The following is a 23,698-nucleotide window of genomic DNA, read 5'->3' as shown; positions in this document are numbered from 1 at the left end:
GTACTTTATTTTTTATCATATAGCCTGCCTAAAGAATATTGTACTTTAAGCACACTGAAAATATAAACAAAAGACACAAATAGCTGTGTGTAACATATGATTTAACCTGATGAAAATAGGACCATGTTTCTGTTCTCATCTGGCTTAAAACGTCAGTTCCCTGTAACACTCCTATAACAACAGGACTGGTTTTCAATTTAAAAGAGAATTAATTGTCTTCTACTACTAAGAATTGCTCTAAATTGGGATTAAGAGCAAAATTATATTTGTGCTGTGCAGCCTATACATTGACATAGATTCCACATGGAATATTTTGAGATATGCTAGAGAGAGAGTCCTTGGGACTAATTTAATTCAGAATATAAGTGGAATGAATGAATGAATGAATGAATACGCTATGACGTTGTCTAAGCTTTGTTTCTACTTTAATGGAATTACCACTAACTGTTCTTACTGCAAAAGGATGGGTAATCCTCAGTATGGGAAACTGTAATTATATGCAGAGAGATTAGTAATAATGTCTGCTCAGTTGTCTTTCTATTTTAAAAAAGAACAATATTGGTATTTTTAAAGTGCAGGTTTATTTGTATGGTGAATGTTCAGTAGTCCTCCCTGAACTTCTCCAACCTGGCATGCTCCAAGTTGAACTTCACCAGCCCCCAGTAGTGGGGGTGGTCAGCACAGGAATGGTTAGGAATTCTGAGGCTTGCAGTCCAGAACATCTGGGGGGCACCAGATTGGTTAAGGCTGTTATATGGCCTCAGAAAGCACCCTGGGACCTATAGACTGCAATCCAAAGAAAACAAATCAGATTAGCATCCCATTGAATGTAATGAGCCATAAATTGTCCACAACTACCTGGTCTTACAATATCAGTGGTACTAATCCTGACAACTTCCTCCAGATTTGGACTATGGATTTCATTCATCCCATTTACTTTCTGATTTCATGGGACTACAATAAAATCATTCATTTATTAGTGGGGAACATTTTTTGCTGATTGGATTGGCAAAACAGCAGCATAAATTCTGCTGCTAAAATGAAATCTAATAATCAGTAGCAGGTGGTGCTGAGGCTGGAAAAGGCTACAAAGATATTGAATACTATACATTTACACAATATGATAGCTTGCTTAATTGCATGGGAAAGGAATGTAAAATAAGTTGACCTGCTGCCTAGGAACAGTAAACTGCTAGCTACTGCTGGCAGAAAGCCTTCAGCTTAGTTCTCTTGAGTTTCAAGGCTGAAGTCTTTCTTGGTCTTGTTAATCCATGCGTCTGCTCCCTGGAGAATCCAGAAATAAAATTCAGGATTTCATACATTTTGCAACCTGCATCGAGCTCCCTTTCTTTAATAATTTCCCTGCAATCACACACCCTTCTCATGTCTGTCCCTCCAGATATTTTGAATGACAACTCCCATTATCCCCGGACTGCATGACCACTAGGTTGGGAAAGGCTGATTCAAGCTGGCATCCCTGCAGTGCCCATATGTTTGCATTGTACAGTATATAGGATCACAGGCAGCTGTAAAACATTGTAATAGGGAAAGAAGAGTGCAATCTTTTGCAAGCAATAGATTATTGGATGGCAAATTAGTCTGAATATTAAGCTGTCCAACAGAACAGTGAGAGTGTGTTCATGTGCATTCTGAAATTTTTATATGTACTAGCTATTTGAGAATCTATCTTATTCTTCTAATCTCATTCATTCATTGACCAAAACCAGGTATTCCAGTTGAGCCAAAGCCCATGGATAGGGAAACTCCTTGTTGACATCAGGACTTATTGGAAATTATCTTCTTAAGGATGCTATTAAACGAGTTGATGCCCAAGTCTTTGGCAGGTGCTTAACTTGCAATTTAATATTCATACAGTGTAATCCTATGCAAGTTTAGTCAGAAAAGGCCTGCATTCTAGGGTTATTAGGCTAATTAGGTGGCTTACAAGCAATATGTGCTTCCTGCCAAGTAACACAGTGGCAAACTGAAGTTTTCTGTGCTGTAACACATGAATCAGCACTAAGGAATGTCTGTCCTTCTGCCATATGCTTTTTACTGTGACAAACCTTGTATTTGATGTAGCTCAGCATTGTCCCACAGCATGTCTGGTAAGTGTCCACCCTGCCAGGAAGTTTGAATAGGCCAGATCATATCTTTTGTTCTCCAGTATGTATTTGCATATTAAGATCTTCTGTATAATAGCTTACCTGGCTAAAACCATCTGTCTCTTTTGAGAGGTAAGTCAAGGAGGAAGGTTCAGCCACTAAGCAGTTTTCTAATTTGCTAGCCAGACCACTGATAATAGAAATGGCTTTCTAGATATGGCCTTTACAGGTTCAGGTTTAAGTTGAAAAAGGGAAAGTAAATTTTATGAATTAAAATAATGTTCTTCCATTTCACAGGATTTTCCATTTTACGCTTTAGAAAGCTCCAGAAGAGCTTCCCAGATGGGTCAGGCTATAGATCTAAATAAATGGTATTCTGGAACAGCAAAATGAAGGCTTTATTGTTGCCTAACCTCCCCTTCTGGAAGCACAAATCTTATACTCACAATAAATGAAACCATATTCTTCAATGTTGGGGTCCAATATATTTGTTGTGGTGTCTGCTACATGTGGTGTGCACAAGAGAACTGAGAGACAGAGGTGCAATATACTGCTTCCCCACTATATCACAAGGGTCAACGCTCTGTTCTCTTATTACTCGGAACACTGCTCTCTAAATTCACAGTTCCATTTGGTGCCAATGCATGTATCAGTTTCCCTGATAATGCCAGGGAGCAGATGGGTTGTGTTTTTGCTTTCTTTTTTACAACCTGGCGTCAGAAAGTCTAGACTTTCTCTTGCTGATTTTATCCAAATAGAGCAGTCTGATAGGAATCATCAGAAGTCTATTAGAAATGGAGCCATCAGCTCTGAAGAATGTCTGCTTGAAGACATCTATATTTTCATGAAGAAGTTGACAAAGTAAATCACTGGTAGTTTTCCATTTAAAAGGAAATTGAAGTGGTGTCCACAACAAGCAAGAAATGAGTGTTAGCCATATTGTTGCTGTCACAGGCCTCAGCAACTCACTTTTGAATATGTCCAAAGGTTTGTTTTGACAACGGAACTAGGAGTTCTGCATATTTGCTATATAATAATTTTACTTCAAGTGAGAACTGCCTCTTCAGTTTTCATTTATATGGATGCTGTGTTGATTTTCAGTCTGAAAGCTGCTCTTTCAAGGAAGAGAAATGGTCCACAAAAATAAAGTATCCCATGTTTCTTTTTTCCTTTCCCCTATTTGGTACCTGTTTAAAGACATTGTTTTCCTGATCTGCTCTTCCTTCTGTGCCATATTTGTATCTGCACCTGCATGAGAGTTTTTATACTGTTGTATACAGCTCAAATATAGTTACTCCAGAGGAAATTCTTCTCAATGCAGTAGAGCCCATATCTGAGCAGACATCAACTGGATTGCAATGTCAGTGTCTCAGTGTGGCAGAAATCTCATATAGCACAATTGCAAGAGCAATTGGGACAAGAATCACCTAGATCTTATACATTCCCTTTGGAATCTCCAGCTCTGTTCATATCTGGAATGTGTCAGGAGAAAACTCATGAATAATAAGGCCAAACATGATCCTACTACTCAACCCCACTAATCTTTCTGTATAAGTCACACATTCCTTCTGCATGCATAAAAACAGGCAGGATGAGATTTATTCACTCAGTTACCAAAGTTTGAGGGTACCATTATGGGGCAGCAAACTGTCATTTAGGTGTATTTTTGCCATTATGAGAAGGATAAGAATTATTTTGATTTTCTTGGTCTTCTCTGGTATGTTGTTCTCTTCAGCATTCTGTGTGGCATTATTATTTTTAAAAAATAACAAAGAGAATAGAAAGCAAGCCCAGCTCAAAATTCAAGCTGTGAAAGTCATGGTCATAACCATTACAATGCATCTTAAATTACATTCTCTTTTTACTGCAGAAAGAAGCTGCTTTGTTTCCTTCTGTATTTTGCATTTTTCAATCAAGTGGAAGAATTAAGGTGCAATTCTGTGCATGCTGAAAAGCAAAAAAGTCTGTCCCAGCCACCCATACCATACTGGATGGGACATGCAGGGAGCTGTAGGGCTTTTTCTGTATAAAATGCATAGGATTGCATCTCTAATCTCCTCCTTCCAGTTGGATGGAGTTGTTGGCAGGGTGCCTGTTACTGATATCCATTTCTCTGTCAGTCTGTTCCTTCAAGAGCCCCCCTTAGAGAGAGAGAGAGAGGGAAAAACCCTCAATGTCATTACCGGTTTCTATAAACAACATATTGTTCAATGCAGAAGGCATATGATTTGATTTTCTGCAGTGGAAAAGGATTTTTCCACTAGATGCATGTTTTGTTGCTGTTGGTGCAGAAATCTATTAGAATTCCTGCAAATAAAGTCTGAAACGATAATGGGATATATTATTAGTCCTCCTTGGTTCAGAAGAATCTGTTATTTTTCTGTTTGTTATTGCATTTCAGCAGTTAAATCCCAAACCTTTGTCTTTAGGAATATTATCAGTCCCAACAAAAATGAGAATGCAAGTAGCTGAGAGAATGCAGCTTATCTATAAACAGTGGGCAAGCTGGAATGTGAAAATGACTCACCCATCAAGGGAAGAATGGAAAAAGTGTTGGGGGGCCACTGTTGAGATCCATGAACAAAAGAGCCTGAATCTTAGCACAGTCTTATACACATTTACTCAGAGTAAGCCCAACTGACCTGTGCTTGCAGTTATTCCCTGGTAAACAGATTGCAGCCCAAGAGTCTAGAAACTGAATGATAGTTGTTTATAGTTTATGTATGATAATTGTTTATGCCACTGATTCAATATATTGAGTGGATTTCATAACCAATCATGCACTGTTCCATGAACAAGCCAAAAAGCTTGTTATATTGCATCATTGCATGAACAAGCCATTGTTCCATGAATAAACGACTGATTTGTATCATCCCCATTCCACTTCACATGCAAGTAGGGGAGGGGTGTTAAAGTTACCATTTCTGATTAGCAACAATCCATGTGTTTCAACTTGGAAAATTGCTCTGTTTCTTCACAGATTCTGTCCCTACTAAGTGATGGCCCAAGCCAAGAGGCATGGGGTAAGGAGGCTTGGCTGCCTGCAGCAGGTCTGAGACAGAACTGCAGGTGTTAACCCAAGGACTGTGGGTTAAGATTCAGGACCATGGAGAGCTAAATTATCCCCACATTGGCCTACGTTGAATTTTTTTTTTTTTAGGTTGAAATTTTTTATTTAAATAAAAACATACTACAAAATTGGCCTAGGGCAGTGATGGTGAACTTTTTAGGGACTGAGTGCCCAAACTGCTACCCAAAATCCACTTATTTATTGCAAAGTCCCAACACTGCAATAATACCTGAATACTGTGGTTTTAGTTTAGAAAAAACAGCTCTTTAACATCTTTTGTCTTGAAAGAAAAACACAATAACAGAGCTTTCAATGATACAAACAGCTTTTTATTGAAAGGTAAAATTTTGCGTTTGGCGTGCTTTTGCACAATTAATGTGATCTTTGCTATTGTATGCATGGTGATAATTCATCAAACTTTGGCTCAAATATGCCAGGGGAACAGCACAACATTAAAAGGATCTCAGTCTCTTAATTAGAACATCTCTTTGATAAATCTTAGGTATTAAATTTCAATTTTTCATAAGAAAACTCAAAGCTAAAATCTTGTGTTAATAAAATGTATTGAAACTCACAGCCAGTCCAAGCAAATACACAGATATTCTTGGCAGCGCACTGACCGTCCATGAGTCGCAGCTCGTGACGTCATCGCCTGGTGCCACTACCCCTTTCCAAGCATGCGCGTGGCCCCCATGTGCACTGTTACCCGATGCTCGGCTGCTGGAGCGATGCTGGGGTGACTTGGCTTGCATGCCCACAGAGAGGGCTCTGTGTGCCCGCTGCGGCACACATGCACTAGGTTCGCCACCACTGGCCTAGGGCAACTGACAGGTTTTCCTAGCTGAGCCAGAGGAATCCTTCTAGGAGCTAGACCTTCTCAAAAGCTGTGTCTTGCTTTAAAGGGCCAGTGCATTTTCCAGTAGGTGCTGGTTAATGAAGATTTGAGGAACTGGGTATAGAACGCTTAGGAACTTAGAAACAGAGCGAGTCAGAAGAGGCCTCCCGGGCCATCTAGTCTGACCTCCGGCACCGGTCAGCTCTGCTCACGACATGCCCATCATGCTTCCCAAGGCTTCCTTGCTCACTGGAAGAAACAATGCCCATTCCTTGGAGTCAAAGGGCAGCAACACATCCCAGAAATCCAGTGGCCTGGGTGTGAAATGGAGGTGGCTAGCCCACTTGAGTAGAGCTGGAAACTAATTCTAACTTATCCTTGGAGTTACTGCCATGACACTAATGATGTTATAGCTGAAGACAACAAACCACAGTTCGTTAAGAAGCCAGGATGTCAAAATGGAATGATCCTGGTTCAGAATAGACTGGGAAGACCTGAGTTCAAATCCCTAGCCATATGGAGTCAATCATTCTCTTTTGTCATAACCTACTTCACAGAGCTGTTGTGAGAACAAAATTGAAATTGCTGAGAGGAAAGAATACTGTCTGGGATGGCTCTAAAGAGTCCATATGGTCAAAAATCGCTTGTTTCCACATTAAATTGGGTCCTTTTAGTGCTCTGCAACTGCTTCAGAGACAGACTGCTTCATCCTAACCTCCCTGCCCAAGAGGGCTAGGATTGCTTTGCGAGGCTGCAGTCTGACATTTACTTGTGATTAAGTTTCACTGACTTCAGTGGGACTTACTTTTGAACAGGCAGGAGTACAAGCAAACAATTAGGTTACTTGTTCATTTTAGAGCCTATCTGTGAATGTTGAAGACTAGTCGTAGTTCTTATCCATGATGAAAAGCAAAAAATGATGTTGCAGACAAAATTGAAAAGGACCTGAGTACTTTCATGGGGTGCTGCCTAGATCTATTGTAAGACCTGGATATAGGATACTAAATAAATCGATCCCAATAGAAAAGAACAAATAAGGTTACAATCCTATGTATGCTTAGAAAATTCTGGCTGAAGGGATGCTGGGGATTATAGGATTTTTTCTGTCTGAATGGGCTTAGGATTGAACTTTATTATTCATTAGTATATGTTGTTCATGGTTGCTTGACTATTTAATAGTTACTGTCGTGTATTTTTACCTACAATAAGGTTAGTATATTATCATTATCGCATAAATAGCATTCTTTCTGTACATCTTAGTCAAACTTTTTTTGTTGAAAACCATGAGTAGAGATGAACTCACCAAATCAAGCATCCTGGCTGTCTAAAGCATCCAGTTACCTTAAAACATAAGTTTTGTCATGAACATGTCCTTAACAGGTTGAAAATGGTAGTTTGTAATAATAATTTTTAAAAAAACTCAAGAAAAAAACTGTACTGTTGTCCAGCAGGTGGCAGGACATTCTCAGTAACATTCTACCAACAGCATTGTAAGTTTTAGTAATTAATCATTTAAGGGGATGTTGTCCTGTGCATGTTTAGCAAGCAAAAGGTCCTAAAACTTGCATCATGCTGGAGTTCTTGGACTTTCTTCTATCCAAGCATGCACAGAATTCCATCCTGGGGAGTCCTGATACGTGCTTCTGACACTGGAGAAAGTGCCTACCTTCCACATGTAACATATTTTTGGGAGGAAACTGGTGCAACACTTGTGGTTCAGCAACCACAACTGCTGTGCAAATGGTGAAGTAATTCTCATCCTTATTTTAATAGCTGTGGTGGATTGCAACTAACTTCCTTTGTGAACAACAGGGCAAGTTCCTGAAACAGAGTACCAGGAGAAATAGGTATTAACCATCTGCCCCACTCCCCATAAAAGTGTGTCTTTAGATCGCAATGGATAGACACAGACCTTGCATGTGTTCACACTTGAACCACAAAATGCTATACAAGTCTATTCTAAACTAAGTTCCAATGTGTTCAAAGGGGCTTACTCAAAAGTGAGTCAGCACAGGATCGTAGCCGAAATTATATTTATGTAAAATAATCACCACTTTCCTGATAGCTGTGTGGTTGTGTGACATTTGTGTGTTAGCAGGTAGAAATCCAGACACATTGGCCCCCGGAGTGGGAGCGGCAGCCAGTGGTGAGGAAGCAGGAAGAATGAAGGATGACAGTGGCTGTTGGGGAAGGAAGAAAGGGAAAGGGGCACTGAAGAAGTAGGGGGTGGGAGGGAGATGGGAGTGGCAGATGGGCAGGAGAGGGTGAGGAGGAAGCTGATGGTAGCAGTAGTGGTGGCATTATAGGTGCCTCTAATGGTGGCATTATAGGTGGTGGCAAGAGAGAAAAGAAAGCATGTGGGGCACAAAAATACCATCTTACTTAGGGGTCCAAAGAGGTTAAGGAGATCTCATTGAACTGCAATGTTCATAATTCCCAGCCAGCATGGTTACTGCTCTTTGCAGGAACCATGGCTAGAGAGTTATGTGGGCTAAGCTGTGCAGCCGTGGCTTCCTCCTCATTGCATAGTGCTTTCAAAGACCACAGAGCTTCAGACCTCTGTCTGTAGAGGTTCTTGGGGGCTGGCAATAGCAGGATCATTGCTAGCTGTGCCATGGAATCTGATGGAGTGGAGACTCATAAGTATGCAAGAGGAACCATGCTGGATCAGACCAAAGGCCTACCTAGTCTAGCACAGGGACCAACCAGGTACTTGTGAGAAGCCAATCAGCATGACATGAGCACAACAGCACACTCCCACTTGTGCTCCTCAGTAACTAGTATTTGCCAATATACTAGAGGTAATGCACAGCCATCAGTACAACTTTATCCTCCATGAACTTGTCTGATCCATTTGTCATGTTGGTGGCCATTGCAGCATCTTGTGACACTTGGGAGTTGTTTGTGTGATGGTGCCTAGGCTGAGGACATCTCTATGACTGCAAATCCATTGGCTTCCTCTGCACGTGGGCTTCATGTGGGCATTGTAGTTTCTGGTGTGGTAGGCATTGGCAAAATTTCCAAAGGTGCTGGGAGCACATCTGCAATGTTTACACTGTTTGGGGGATTTCTGCTTTTCCTTTTCTCTTCCTGAGTATGTATAGAATGCAGCTGCTGCTCTGCAGGCATAATGATGGCACATATTACTCTCATCTATGGCATAACTAGAACATAGAATTTCTTTGTTAGTCTCCTTGCGCCTTGGATGTGCAGTGTTTCATTGCCCAACTCTAATTAGCTTTCAATGGACCTCTCAAATAAGGAAAACACAATGGGGAGGGTTGAAACACAATGGAACAATCGGCTCTTCTATTTTATGTGAATACACAGAGCAAGAAGCAGCACGGGTCAAGAGATAGTGCAGTACACATTTTATTTCACGACTCAAAATTCATGAAAGGTTAAATCCTACTAATATTGCAAGCTTCCTTTCTTAAAATTAGTAGATCATTATTAACTTGAGGGAACTGATATGGATTATTACTTTGATGTAAAATATAAATATTCCTCTTACACTCCTTGAGTAGAGTGCTTTAAAGTTCCCGATAAAAAATGTATTCTTTGAAGGATGAACAATATTTTCTAGGACTGCAGAATGAAAATATATGGAGATGAAGAACTAGATGAAACCTAGGTCTAGGCTGGATGAAGACAATGCCAGCAGGACTTCCTCCTGCAGTACAAGGGATCTCATAGTTCCCTACCACATGAAGCAGCAAGATGAACCACAAATGTCTCTTTGAAACCCTTAAGGTGTTTTTACTAGTCACCCAAAAAATGCTATCTTTTACTGCAAGAGTACAGGCCACACATCCACATCAAACATCATGTACAATTGATTTTTAAATGACTCTCTTCCACTTTCAGGTTCACATTATTGACATTCAGGAGTGATTCTCTGGGAACCAAAAGGTATTCTTGATGCCACTTGTGAAAACTCCTTCAGATACACTGTGCTTTCATACGCTAACATTTGCCTATATGCTTGGCACCTCTAATCAATACAGAGAGTTGATGCTTTTATTTGCATTTTAGCAAAGCATCCAGAACACTCATGAAAGGATTAAAAAGAAATACAATCAACATTAATATGGATGAAAGCTGTCCACAGATTAAATATTCCATTTACACTGTAAGGACATATTACCTACTCTGCATTCTATGGTTCCCAAGTCATGAGATGTTATCCTAGAATATATGTCTTAGCTGTAAAATGCAAAGAAAAATTAGAGGCTATTTTGACTGTCAAGAGTTCAACAAAGCCTTGGGCAGTTATTTGATGATGCAACCCAAGGAAACTGCTGAAACAAAGCAGGCTTGCAGACAAATTTTCATCTCCTTAAAGAGAAGGGCCAAGAAATGGGTTTTTTATGGGTGGGGGGAGACGGTTCAAATACCTCAAGAAAATTATGAAGCTTGCTGGATACCACTTGAAATTAACCAAGAACTTGCTTAAAGAAGAAAAATGTTGATAGCATTTTAGAAGTTTTACCATTTATAGTCACTTTCCCCAACCTGGCATCTTCCACATGAGTTGGACCAAGTCTCCTATAATTCTCAATGGCAGTTCAACACATCTGGGAGGATGCCAAGCTGAGGGAGGCAGGCTGTGGATGTTCTTAAATCAAAGGCTTGGGTAGTTGACAACAATAAAAAAATAAGCTCACAGATATGAATACAGCTGAACATAACAATTAAAAAACAATGGTAATCCAGATAGCAAGTGACATTGCTAAATATAGGATAGCTAAATATGCCTAACACTGGAACCCTTGCTTGGAGTTACACCCACAGGATGAGAAAGGAGTTGCAGCTAAATCCCCTCGCACTGGCAGAACACAAACATGCAGACTCAGTTTGCACAACATGGCAGGTTATTGTACGCAAATAAACCCAATCTTAGCCGCAGCTAAGAGTATATGTAGAGTATTATGTGTGGCTGCCCTTCTGAAAATATAACCTCTGAGCAGGATGCTGTTTCATGGAAAACAAATTATTGTGGGTTATTCAAAGAAAAACAATGCACATTTAACCCTTAATTAGTAGTTGGATTAAGTATAGGTTGCTTAGCCCTTGATAAACTGATAATGACTGGTTTCACATGACGCTCCACAAACCCATCACCCCAATATTTTAATGTATTTTATTCCCAGTTTTCTAAGCCAGTGTGGTATGGTGGTTAAGAACAGGGGCTGGAACTCGGGCAACCTGGGTTCTATTTCACCCTCAGCCATGGAGCCAAGTGGGTGACTTTGGGCCAGTCACAGACTCTCAGACCAAGCTACCTCACAGGGTTGTTGTGGGAACTGAGAGCAGCAGGAGAAGAATGGTGTAAACCCCTCTGAGTTAATTAGAAAAAAGCAGATATAAATCTAATAAAGACAATATAAATAAAATAAGCCATGTGGAACAACATAGGTTGATAGGTGGCTATCTAAATATTTTTTAAAGTAAAGAAGGTGAGGAAGAGAGCTGTATTTTTTCATGTGCTAGATGAACAAGTAAAAGTATTTAAAATCAGTATCCAACTGTGTGGCAGGATCCAAGTAGGTTCCAAACTATGTCTAAGAGAATTGAAGTAGTGATTGCATAAGCACACTTGTACTTACAGAGCATTGTACCAGTTGCATATTATGCTTGTGTAAGCAGTTGTGCAAATGTAACACATAACTGGTTGTACAACAGAAAAATTGGGTTTTTCATTAGAATATTTTCCCTAGAACTCCCAAGTGAAAGACAAAACATTTGTCTATGACTGATCAAAAACTGTTATCAAAAACTTGTGAATTGTCACCAAATACAGACAATAATATATTTATTACGTTTATATTGCACTTTTTCCTCTGGGGAGCCCAAGGTGACAATCCTGTGGGGTAGGTTAGGCTTAGAATTAATTAATGGCTGTCCCAAAGTTATCCAATGGGCATCGCAGCTAAGTAGAAACTTCCCAGTCCTAGTCCAACACTCAAAACCACTACCCCACTGGTTTCATGAAACAGATTCATACAAGGTTATTGATAAAAACTGATAATCTTTAGTGTGCAACAAGGAAAGGATGCTAAAACATTGAGAAGAATATAAGAACAGTTAAACAATTGTATGTCTTACAGTACAAAAGCATGAAAAAGTAATCACAGTTGTCCTGTCCATTTAGAAAGACAGGCTTGTAGGATCTATTTTGTTTTGTAATAGAACCCTGAGGACCAGCAACAAAGGCCAGGTACAAAACGGTTAGATGTGGTGGGGAAGAATGAAACATTTAGGGCACAAGTCTAAGGTTGCATTGAATTGTGATTGCTATTTTCATGCTCATTCCCAGTTTACAGCAGCTTTTCTGACCATTGTCCATGCTGGTAGGGGCTTCTGGAAGTTACAGTACAAAGTATCTGGAGACATATCAACTACCCACTCTTGGTTTAGAGTTATTCACTGTCCCCATTTGTTTTAACTACCCTAAATAATGCATGGCTGTGAAAGCTGGACCATAAAGAAGGCTGAGCACCGAAGAACTGAGGTCTTTGAATTGTGGTGCTGAAAGAGACTCCTGCAAGTACCTTGGACCGCAAGACGATCAAACTGGTCAGTCCTAGAGATCAACCCTGACTGCTCTTTAGAAGGCCAGATACTGAAGATGAAACTCAAATACTTTGGCCACCTAATGAGAAGGAAGGACTCCCTGGAGAAGAGCCTAATGCTGGGAACAATAGATGGCAAAAGAAGAAGGGGATGGCGGAGAATGAGGTGGCTGGATGGAGTCACTGAAGCAGTTGGTGTGAGCTTAAGTGGACTCCAGGGGATAGTGGAGGACAGGAAGGCCTGGAGAAATGTTGTCCGTGAGGTCGCAATGGGTCGGACACGACTTCGTGACTAACAACAACAACCTTAAATAACTGATACCATTTTTGCTTTTCCTCCAAGCTGTCTTTGCTTCAGCAATCTAATTTTTGGCCCCAACAAAAATACCCTTTGTATTGTTATTGTTAAAGAATCTGGAGTTAGAAGCCCTTGGGGATCTGATTATCCAAAGATCTAATAGGAACCAGAGATCAAGTGGGCAGCCGGGAAGATTTGGGGAAAGGAATCGAGAAGGCAACGGAAAAAGGGCTTCCCTTGGAGATGGAGTACTGAGAACCAGCTAAGCAAAGAAAGACAGGCAGGCAATCCTGGACTGTAATTTACGCCTGCATTCAACAGTACTTTGCACAGGCGCGCGTGTAAGATTGCGCGCGCGCCCACACACACTTTTGTTAACCTTTTGTTGTAGCGTATAGTTGGGCACACTTGCATGTCGTAGTTGGGACTTACGGATTTCCGTGAGCACCTTGCTGCAACGTACCTTTTCTCCACTACTTTTGCAACGTTTTTGCACTCTGATAGCTGGATATCTGACTCTGATTTTGGTCACGGGGAGTGTTGGTGGGGGGGGGTCCTTGGGTCTCTTCCAAGAGTGGAAGCGTATACTGGGAATGCACATGCTAGTGTGGAACGAATGGACCCGCCGGGATCCGCGAGAAGCGCATCTGTCATTTGTCGTGATTGTCGAGGAAGTCGGATTCTTGCTGCGCACCAGAGTTCTTCGCTCTCACCCCTTCCCCGTGGCTTTGCGGCACTGACTGCCCGGCTCGGGTCCGACTACCTATCCGCTCTTTCCTGGTACGCACAACTCCTGTCCGGGCACCGATAGCGGGGGAGGGGGGAGAGGTCGTGAAGGAGCGCGTTACCCGGCATGCAGCGGGCGGCGCGTTCGCACCAAGATGGCGGCGCCTCTGGATGAGTACGAGAAAGAAGCGGGTTGCGTCCCTATCCTGCATCCTGAGGTGAGGCCCTGCTGGCTTTCGGCCGCCTCGGCAACCTCATTAGGGAGAGAAAGGACCGGTCGAGCGGAGGATGGGGAGGAGGAGCAGACAGGGGTGGTTGCTACCGCCTTCCTTGGCACTCCCTTCCCGAGCGGGGGCGGAGGTTGGCCAGGAGGCATAGGCAGGCTTATCGGGGAGGGATAAACGGCGGCCGCGGGTACGCCTGTCTGGGCTAGGAGAAGGAGAGAGTTAGGAAGGAGGGCGTAGAAGCTGGATGCACTTGTTCAGTATGAGGCTGAGGAGAGGAAGCGTTCTCGTCCATCATTGCTGTTTCCCTCCTAAGAGTATAAGAGGGGAGTAAGAATTTGAGTTGGAGGGGTCATTCCGCTCTGGAGCCTTCTTTCAGTCATTCCAGTGAGTGCCTCTGTTCACTCAAAAAGAGGCGGTGCTGGGGCATCCTTTCTGTGGTTTTGTAAAGCTTCAGGTCCTGACATTCTCTCTTGTGAAGTACCACAGTGACACTCCACGGCTGTGTCCAACACCACTGTTGCTGCCGGAAAAATGCCTAAAATCGCGCAATGTGTGGCGCCCCTGGGCTGCTCAGTGGACTGGAGTTCTCAGCCTGTTAGGTGAAATGGTTAAAAAACTAGACTGTTGATGTATACCATTGAGGGCTTTGTGTGGCCTATGCCTTGGCCTATATATTTATAGATAAAGTGCTCATTAGTGGAATATATTTTCTTGTAAGAGGCCACGGAATTGCAACCTTAGGCCAGTTTATTGGGCAGATTTAACTGCATCCCAACACTCAGATTCCCTTTTTTGCCTCCGGTGAAAATGTCTGTTTGACAAGATGTCTGCAGTGATGGTGTGGTCACCTAATGGATAGTGCTATGTGTTTATTTTTCAAAATATGGTGCTCAGGTTGAGGCACTTTAATTGTTTCTCATTTGCTTGTAAATGTACTTTAACAAGGCAACAACAAAAACATATCTCCACATTGGTATCTTTTCTTCAGGAAACTTTGTGCTATATACAACTTAAAAAAACAAAAAAAATATCCTGCATGACTTGCCCATAATGGCTACTCCCACTGCTACCAAACCAATATGATGACCAGATATCTAGCCATATGGTTAGCACTAGTAGAACACTATAGAATTACCTTGTGAGTGTTTAGAAAAGTCCTTGGTAGTAGCTTAATTTGAAACAATATCTTTTATTTTAATTGACGACTCCATAAGATTCCAGCATTTGCTTTAAGAATGAGTGAATGGTCTGGAAGATTTGCATAGAGTTTTAATCACCTTTCTACCTAACATAAAGAGGAGCATTAAAAACCTTCAGAAATTGCCTAAGTATAATGTATGGCCTTTCACCTAATATGGGAATAAAGGAAATGCTTTGTTATGACAGATTCAGCCAGTAAAGATGTGCTGATAGCATGGGCTTTTTGGGAAGGTTTTGGACTGAGCAGATGTTAAGAGTTTGGACTTTTGTCTGAGATGGTGGCCTGATTTGCATGTAATTATAGCCCATGGTCAAACAAAACTTGGTATGTTTTCTCAATCCCTGAGCTTTTCTCCCTCCTTCTCCTTTACCTCCCTGTTTCACAATTGTCTTTGGCTTTTTTTTTTAATTTCTCTTGCATGCTGCCTCTGTAGCCTAATAAAACTCATAAACAACCCACACTTTTGTAATGGCAACCATTATTTTAAACAACCTCATCAGTTAGCAGACCATCAAGTAAGCATCTTTCTGGGTTGTTCATGATTAAGAAATCATGGTTTGTTAGCATTGTCCAATTCACATTACATGACAAACAGAATTCAGTAAACTATGAGTTACACAAACCATATATTGGCATTGTGTGTAAATGTAAATTTGGTAATTGTAATAGTTTCTTCTCTTTTAGGAATTATGCATTGTTTGTGGGGAAAGGGTTTTGAAATTCAAACTGTGATTTAAGGACAAATACCGAACACTTTCTGAAGAATCAGGGAAGAACTGGAGGTGATGGCCTAGATCTCACTTTTAAGAATGTTTTTAAGAATAACTGGCTTCAGTTATCCATGCTCTGATAACCTTTCATTTGGATTACAGTAGCATGCTCTGTGTGGGGTTACCTTTGAAAATGGTCTGGAAATTCCAACTGATTCAGAATAGGGCAGTGCAGGGGCTAACGCAGACTGGCTCATGGGGTCATATCATGCCAGATCTCTTTCAGCTTCATTGACTCCCAATTGAAGTCTGGGTCCAATTCAAAGTGCTGGTGCTAACATTTAAATCCCTAAATGACTTGAGGCAGTGTTATCTGAAGAAACAGCTTCTCCTGTATGTTTCTACCTGGTCCTAAGATCATCTGCCGAGGTCCTTCTTAGGGACCCCACTCAGGAAGTAAGGGGGTGGTGACCAGGAGAAGTGCCTTCTCAGTAGTAGCACCCCATCTTTGGAACATGCTTCTTAAGGAGGTGTGCTTGGTGCCATCTTTGCCTTCTTTTCGGTATTAGTTTAAAATAAAACCTGTTTATTTTCCAGATAAGATATTTTAATAGATAAGAATTGTTTTAATACTGTTTTTTTTATTATTGCTGCTATGCTGTGTATCAATCTTATTATAGTTGCTATGGGTTGTTGATCTTGCTGTACTGGTTTTATAATTTATTGTTTTATTTAAATGTGATAATTTTACTGGTTGTTTATATGTGTTACATTTGTAAACTGCCCAGAGTGCCTATGGGCTGTGAGGCAGTATAAAAGTGCAATAAATAAATAAATAAATAAATAAATAAATAAATCTTCCTTACAAAGTTCTGAATGAAGGAAGATTTTTAAAATGCCACTTCACAGTAAAAGTTGGTTACTGTGTTTCTCTTGAAGCTTCCTAGATAATCTCAGTGTTTGGAGACTATGGAACAATACCTCCTTGCTCTGTGTCCTGCTCTGAATCTTCTGCGCACATTTCAACTCTATTGATGGGGAAAGTGGGAAGACTTTATGATGTGCGGATATGCAAGATTTCAAATAATATGATAGTTTGTGGTTTATTCATATTTATTAAGACATTTTATATCCTTTCTTTTTTTCTTTCAAGGAACTCTAGGTGGCCCACATTATCCTCTTCCTCTCATCCTTACAACAATCCTGTGAAGTAGGTTAAAACAAGAGTCAGTGACAGGCCCTAAGTCATCCAGTGATTTTTGTGGTGGGGAGGGGGACTAGAACCCAGATCCCTGTCCAACACTTTAACGACTATTCTACTTTACACTGGTGTAGCTTGTCTTTTCAAGTCACATAGTATTAGTCCATCTCAGCAGCAAAAATTAAGAGACTGTGAAAGAGACAGGACAAAGAACATCATGGCACCTTGATGGTAAAAAATATGTTGGCATACGTTTTGAGTAGTTCCATTTGTAGTAATCTAATACTCTAGAAAAATCAGTCTTCTGTGAAGAAAAAAAATGCAAACAAGAGTTAAAATTTCTCCAGTTTTGACTTGGACTATTAATCACTTAATAAAGATTATCTGGTTAACAGTGAACATATGATAAATGAAATAAGGAAAAACTAAGATAATGGCCATGCTGCTGTAAAGGAAGTGTGTCAGTTCTGAACATTCTCCTTTCCTTGTTTTTGAGATGAAACTCAAGCTTAAAAGAGATGGAAGACTGGTAGGCTTAGAAAGGCCCATCATATGCATGTGGGTTATTATTAATGAATCTCAACCATCTACAGAGCTTTCATCATGGCTGTATTATTTCATGTGAGCTTGAAACTCTGGCTTATCAGTGTTTGCACACTGTGTTTCCTAACATAATGATCCTGGCTTTCACATAGCGGTAAGCAAGCTAGAGTAAAAGAATAATTTGTCTAGTCGCTCATTCATAATAACCCACAATTAAAAAAAGAATTTGAAAAGTTGAGCTCTCAAAGTTGGAAAGTTGTAAGTTCCTACCTTTTAAATCACTGGCATGGAAATCTGAACACTGTGCAGCCAGTAACTATTGATTATCCAGGTTAGTATTTAAAAGTTAGACAGAGATTAGATGCTCCCATGTTTCCACATCTACAATATACCAGACCCCTCTTAATCAGTCAGTGCAAGGAAAATGAGCAGTTGTGCAGCTCAAATAATATATCAGTGTTACTGGGCTCGCTCTTGGGTACTGTAAAAATAATCCCTTCCTTTTCCAGTAGGAAGTGTTATGAGAGAGTATACAGCAATTACAGCAATGGTTCCAAAGCTGTAGGAGTACTTAACTCTGTACTTTGTTACTAACATCTTGGAAGGACTATAAAGCTTTTAAAAATGTCATCTGGCCTTTGTTAGTGACATCACTTAGATGTATTACTATGTTTTTAATTGTGGTATGTTATGTGTAGTTATTGCTATTCACAACTTAAGATATCGTGCATTGTATCTTATATGGTATTCATGATTTCTTATAAAAACACAGCCAGAGTCATGTAACTTGATAAAGACTTTTGGGTACTGGTGCCCATATCTGCAATGTAGGAACAACATCCTTACAAGGCTTGCAGTATTAAATTGGTGTAATTGTATACTTCATCCTTAGTATGAGTGTGTGTGTGTGTGTGTGTGTGTGTGTGTGTGTAACTATATAATTTAGTTTATGTTCTTGTGCTTCATTTGAATCCCTAAAGTATCTAAGTGATCGTCAGTTTCTTGTGCTACTTAAAGCCAATAGTTTTTATGTAGAAACAGGTTGCACTCATTTCAAGTAAATGTCCTGGTTTGCACATAAAATCATTCCTTTATGCTTGCCCCATCTGCCTTGCATTTGCTTTCCATAACAAGCCATAAATAGTCTGTTTCTGGGTTGCTTGACATGATGTGCAAACCTGGAATTCCAGGGTATTGAAGGGCAAAAGAACCAGGAGATTTAACTTAGCAGAAAACTCCCATTTGTTGTTTCTCAACAGCCAAGAGTTCTGGGTTCACATATTGCCTCAACCAACATAGAAATACAGCATTCCTTGGCTGTAGGTGAAAGTGGATGCAAATTGACAAGCAGATGAAATGCAGTATGCATGCTTGCTGCTGCATAGCTCTATGGTTTATGTAACCCATAGTTATTACGTGTGAGCCAAGTCAGGGGCTGGGTACACACAGCACAATCATAGTATGGGTTGAGCATGGACATTTTTGAGCCATGAGTACATGGTTGGTGGTTGTTGTTAGGGTCCAGGGCTGGGCCATGGGCAGCAGAAAGACATTGGGTCCAGGGCAACATATTTTGAGACGAGACAGAGTTCCAAGTCCAAAAGCAAGGTTTAATGGAATGTCTAAATTGCGGTCACAGAGCAGGTCAGGTCAGGGATCAGGGGCATGTATCAGAGGATACAAGGATGTGGTCATGAACAGGAGCAGGTCAAGAACAGGAAAACAAAGAGAGGTGCAGGTACCTTGAAACAAACAACTGGGCAGGTTGCATGGCAAGGCAAGATATATGGCAAGGGTCAGGCAAGATGCAGGAGCTGAACATCAGCTAGTAGGCAAGCTTGCATTGCTGAGGCAACATGGCAAGGCAGGATACAACAGGAACCAAATGCAGCAGGGATCAGGCAATCTGCAGGTATCAGGCAATCTGCAGGAACTGAACCATGTCACATACTCTGTCTTTGAACTGCAACCCACCATTGTATAATAACCTCACTTAATCCATACTCAACCTTGAGTGTGGGTTGTCATGGGTGTCTGAATTAGCCAGTGTAACAAACTCTGTAATAGTGGTTGGTTTTCTGTTGCATTGAAAGCAGTGGAAGTTTGGATGGAAAGAGACTCTTCCATGTGTGAAAATCTTTTTCTGCAACTTATTCTAGAGTGCAGTTCTAGAAAAGTAAAACTAAATCCAAATACAATGGTGCCTCGGCTCATGAATGCCTTGGTTCACAAACCAAATCGGGTCACAAACAAAAATTTCAGGAAAATTTTCACTTGGGTTGCGAACTCCGCATTGGGTGGCAACCAAGATTGTGGCCATCTCCCCCCTGCCCCCTGAGTTTGGAGATGGCCACGATCGCAGTTGCGTTTGTGCAGGGAAGACATGCATGATCACGGGTGCGCTCCTGCAGGAAAGACAAGCGCAATCTTGGCTATCTCCCCCCCCCCCCCCGCAGCACGATCGTGGCCCTCTCCCCCCCCCCCACCTCCCTGAGTGGAGAGATGGCCACGATCGCACTTGCGTTCATGCAGGGAAGACATAGAGGAACTGATGACAGAAGAACTTGCTGAACTCCAGAGTGAGCAGCAGACGGGCACTTGCTGAGGAGGATTCCACTGAGGAAGAGGAAGACAGGGAGGAGGTTAGCAGTGATGTGATACAATCCATTATGAAAAAATGGAAGGAGTGCCAGGATTTCTTTGAGAAGCACCACCCCAACATAACTGTAACAAACAGTGTGTTGAATCTGATGAACGATACATGATCTCTCATTTCTGGAGGGTTATGCAGCACAGGAAAAAACAAGTGACTATAGACAGATTTTTCACCAAAATTGACCCTGCAGCTAAGAGACAAAGAAGAGAGGAAACCCCTGAAAGAGATCTCCCCAATGTCCTTATGGAGGGGGACTTTCCCTCAAAACAATAACCTCCCCCCACCTAGGTTAGTGTCCTCCACTGTACTGTACTGTACTTTGTTGTTGTTTGTCACTTTGTTTCAAATTTTTCTGATTTAAAAAAAAATTGTTACAGAACAGATTAACCTTATTTACATTGAACCTTATGGGGAAATTTGACTTGGGTCACAAACAATTTGGGTCAAAACCAGAGTTGTGGAATGGATTAAGTTCGTGAGCCAAGGTACCACTGTATGTTCTTCTGTATGTGTAGACCCTTGTGCAAGTAGAAATATAAACACTACTGTAGAACTTAATTATAATAACATGGAATGAACTCTTCTGCACTTGCTTGTGCAAGTGTTTCCAGAACAACACTAGCATCTATTCTCATATGTTTCTTTGGATCTGGTTCAGAGTGTCCTGTGATACCTTATCTAGAGATATATGTATGTGGGTGGAAATCTCTTGGCTTCCCTGGGCTCAGCTTCTTGTAATGTGGCACGCTCACTGTTTGCAGGGCACTCTTCAGCAGTTGTGCCTCATGAACTGCACAAATAACACCTGCACCTAGCACTGCTGTTGGCTGTGACAGGTGGTGAAGAAAACAAGTCACTGGGAATGGCTCTTGGTGCAGCTGCTCATAACAGCCCTCTTCCACTTCCTGCAGCCATTCTTTGAGCGAGCAAGTCCATGGATACTAGAGGGATCTTCATATTTCCTTTCACATGCAACTGCTTTGTTACCATTGTATGTCTGTCATTTTATTTGAACCCAGTCATTGTATTTCACCATGGGAAGTTTGGGCTTTAGAAACCATTAAAAAAAACAATAGTTTGTTCTATGGTTTCTTTGTACCACCATGACTTGTTGTGTTATAAGAACCTAGGATCATGGTTTCTAAGGTCCTGGTATATAGCAACTACAGAGTTCCTTGGAAAGAGGAACAACTGCAGGAGCTACTCCAGCCTCAGTGTGTGAACCAAGGAGGAAGAGGCAGGCAACCTAGGCAGGGGATGATGCACCTTGGTGGCTGATGGGATACATGACCACAATGGAATGACTGAGCTGGGGAGTCTGGAAACCATGATAACATTGAAATCACTTGATTGTCTGTGTGGGTCCTGTCACCCCAGTTATCTGCTTTACTGGAAGTTGTAGGGATGTACTTGTTATGGGCAGGTATGGCTTGTGCTCTAGCTACTAGATGCAATGGAGAAGGAGGACGCTTGTAAGCCCTGCACCTGCAGTGCTGAAGGGTTACAGCCACAGCTTGGTACCTCGTTTGTACTGAACTAAGCAGAAAATATATTAGAGACACAGGTGGTTGTGGATGACAAGGAGGGATGGAATGTAATTTCTGATTAACTGAGTCACAGAAATTTAAGTCATTAGTTGTGCTTATTGATTGATTAATATTTCAGCCTTTCTTAAAACCATGGTAACCATGCAGGGGGCTGCTTGTCATTTTGTGTGAACCCAGCTCAGGTGTCAGTCTTGTCTCACAAACAGCTTAAGGAATGAGGATTGATTGACTGCTGTATGATGGGGAATGAAACTGACGTTAATTGAAAGATAATTGTAATATGTTACTTTTTCCAGACAGTGCGAAACACTTTGCGCACCACAGTGTGTAAGAAACTGGTATTTCTGTCCTTACATTACAGATGCAGACCAAGATAAAGTAAGAGAGCATGTTGTCAAATGTCATTCTGTGTCTACGTGGTTCAAAGGAAATTGAAGCAAGTATTTCCTTTGCCAATATGACATAGGAAAGTTGGCCACATTTCAACAAATTTGAAAGTACTGTGCTTCATATTGTGTGATATTGTTCAGTATTGGGATGACTACATTAGAATTTTTTTCTAAAAATATTAAATATCAAACAAGATTTGTGCATTTTTACCTTGTGGTGAATTATGCCCAGTGCTTTAGTTATATATGCCAACAACATTTATTATATATGACTAGTGAAAACTATGGTCCACTAACAAATTTGGTTTCAGAATTGCAACAAATCCATCTGCTGTTGAAGTGATATTGCTTGATATCATTTATGATTGTTTATAATTATAGAAGTAGCATTGTAGTTTTCTGATTCTTTTATATACTATGTGGTAATGATACATTGGTAATGATCAGTAATATTAAAATGAATAAATTCTGTAACTTAGATTGATACAAATAATAGAACGTAAAGGCTAATGAAGTCAATAGAAATGTTAATGCATGAGTATTTCAGTTGGAATGAATAAAACCCAACTAATCAAAGTGGTCCATTTCTCCCTCTTTTGCAGGCGGTGGGAGGGGGGTGGGATAAGCGATGACTTACTCCATGCCAGCTGTGCAAGAAATCACATGATTTTTCTGTCCTTCAGAGGCAGGGTTTGGATTAAAGGCTGTAGTCATGCATCTGTCCATCCCTTTGTTATATAAAAACTGCATAAATATGGTGGAGAATGTGCAGGATTAATCAGTTAGTTGCTGAATAAAATCTCCCCATTGTTTTCATTTAGTCTGTGAGAATTATTTTCAAATGTTTGGAAAAAAATAAAATTTGCTGCTCTTTGACAAAACTCTTTTCATATATTGTGGTTCTCCAATTTTTGTTGTGAGAGTTTTGCAGAATCCTTTTCCAAGAAAACAAAATGTTAACCCCCCTTCCCCCGCACTTGTATAATAGAACTTTGATCTGGGTGCTCTTCACAAAGTATAAATAGCTTTTATTATTTCTAGTATAAATTGAATTATAAGGCCTTTTGAGGGTTGGGGGCTTCTTACAGAACATTTAATGTTTGGTGATGTTTATGGTGGGGTTTATTGTTAGCTAGATTTCTGGTGCACATTTCTCCTTAATAAAAATGAATTGATTGGGAAGATCCTCAGAGGTTCTTTTGAGTCTACAAATTTAGGTGTGCATAAAGGGATTCTTGACTATTTGAATATGGCAAATCCCATGTCATATCTGAATTGCTTTACAGAGTCCCCTAAGTATCAGAAGAGGCTTGCCATGTGACAAGAGGTGTATTCAACAAATAAAAATTCAAAATCTCATGTATGTAGAACTACTTGGATTCTAGCCAATATTTATTATAGCCAGGATTCAGAATGATAGGGTGGGCAAAATAATATTCTCCCTCCCCACTTTGTGTCTCAGGGAAGTCTGAAGTGTGCTTCTATCTAGGAAAGTATTAAAAGACTACATATGATCCCCCATCTTCCAGGCAAGGGGATCCTGATTGTAGATCTCTATGTCATATTTGTATATCAATAGTGATTGCCTCCCCAAAGAGACTTCAAAAATTGTGGT

The 23,698-nt window shown here is 40.8% G+C and overlaps 1 protein-coding gene across 3 annotated transcripts in view; it reads left to right on the top strand.

Moving 5' to 3' along the window:
* The first annotated feature begins 13,758 nt into the window (after nt 1–13,758).
* The window catches only part of ZDHHC17 (zinc finger DHHC-type palmitoyltransferase 17), a 50,628-nt gene continuing 40,688 nt past the window's right edge, over nt 13,759–23,698 (top strand). For all 3 annotated transcript variants that reach the window (XM_044455283.1, XM_044455284.1, XM_044455282.1), the window contains exon 1: nt 13,759–13,827. In XM_044455283.1, coding sequence (XP_044311218.1) covers nt 13,765–13,827 — 63 coding nt within the window. In that variant the 5' untranslated portion in view covers nt 13,759–13,764. The remainder of the gene's footprint in view (nt 13,828–23,698) is intronic.

Source organism: Varanus komodoensis, unplaced genomic scaffold (genome assembly GCF_004798865.1).
Source record: "Varanus komodoensis strain SLA01 unplaced genomic scaffold, ASM479886v1 scaffold8, whole genome shotgun sequence".
Taxonomy (NCBI): Eukaryota; Metazoa; Chordata; class Lepidosauria; order Squamata; family Varanidae; genus Varanus; species Varanus komodoensis.
Note: the sequence above shows the minus strand (reverse complement) of the source record. Positions and strands in the feature narration are given on the sequence as shown.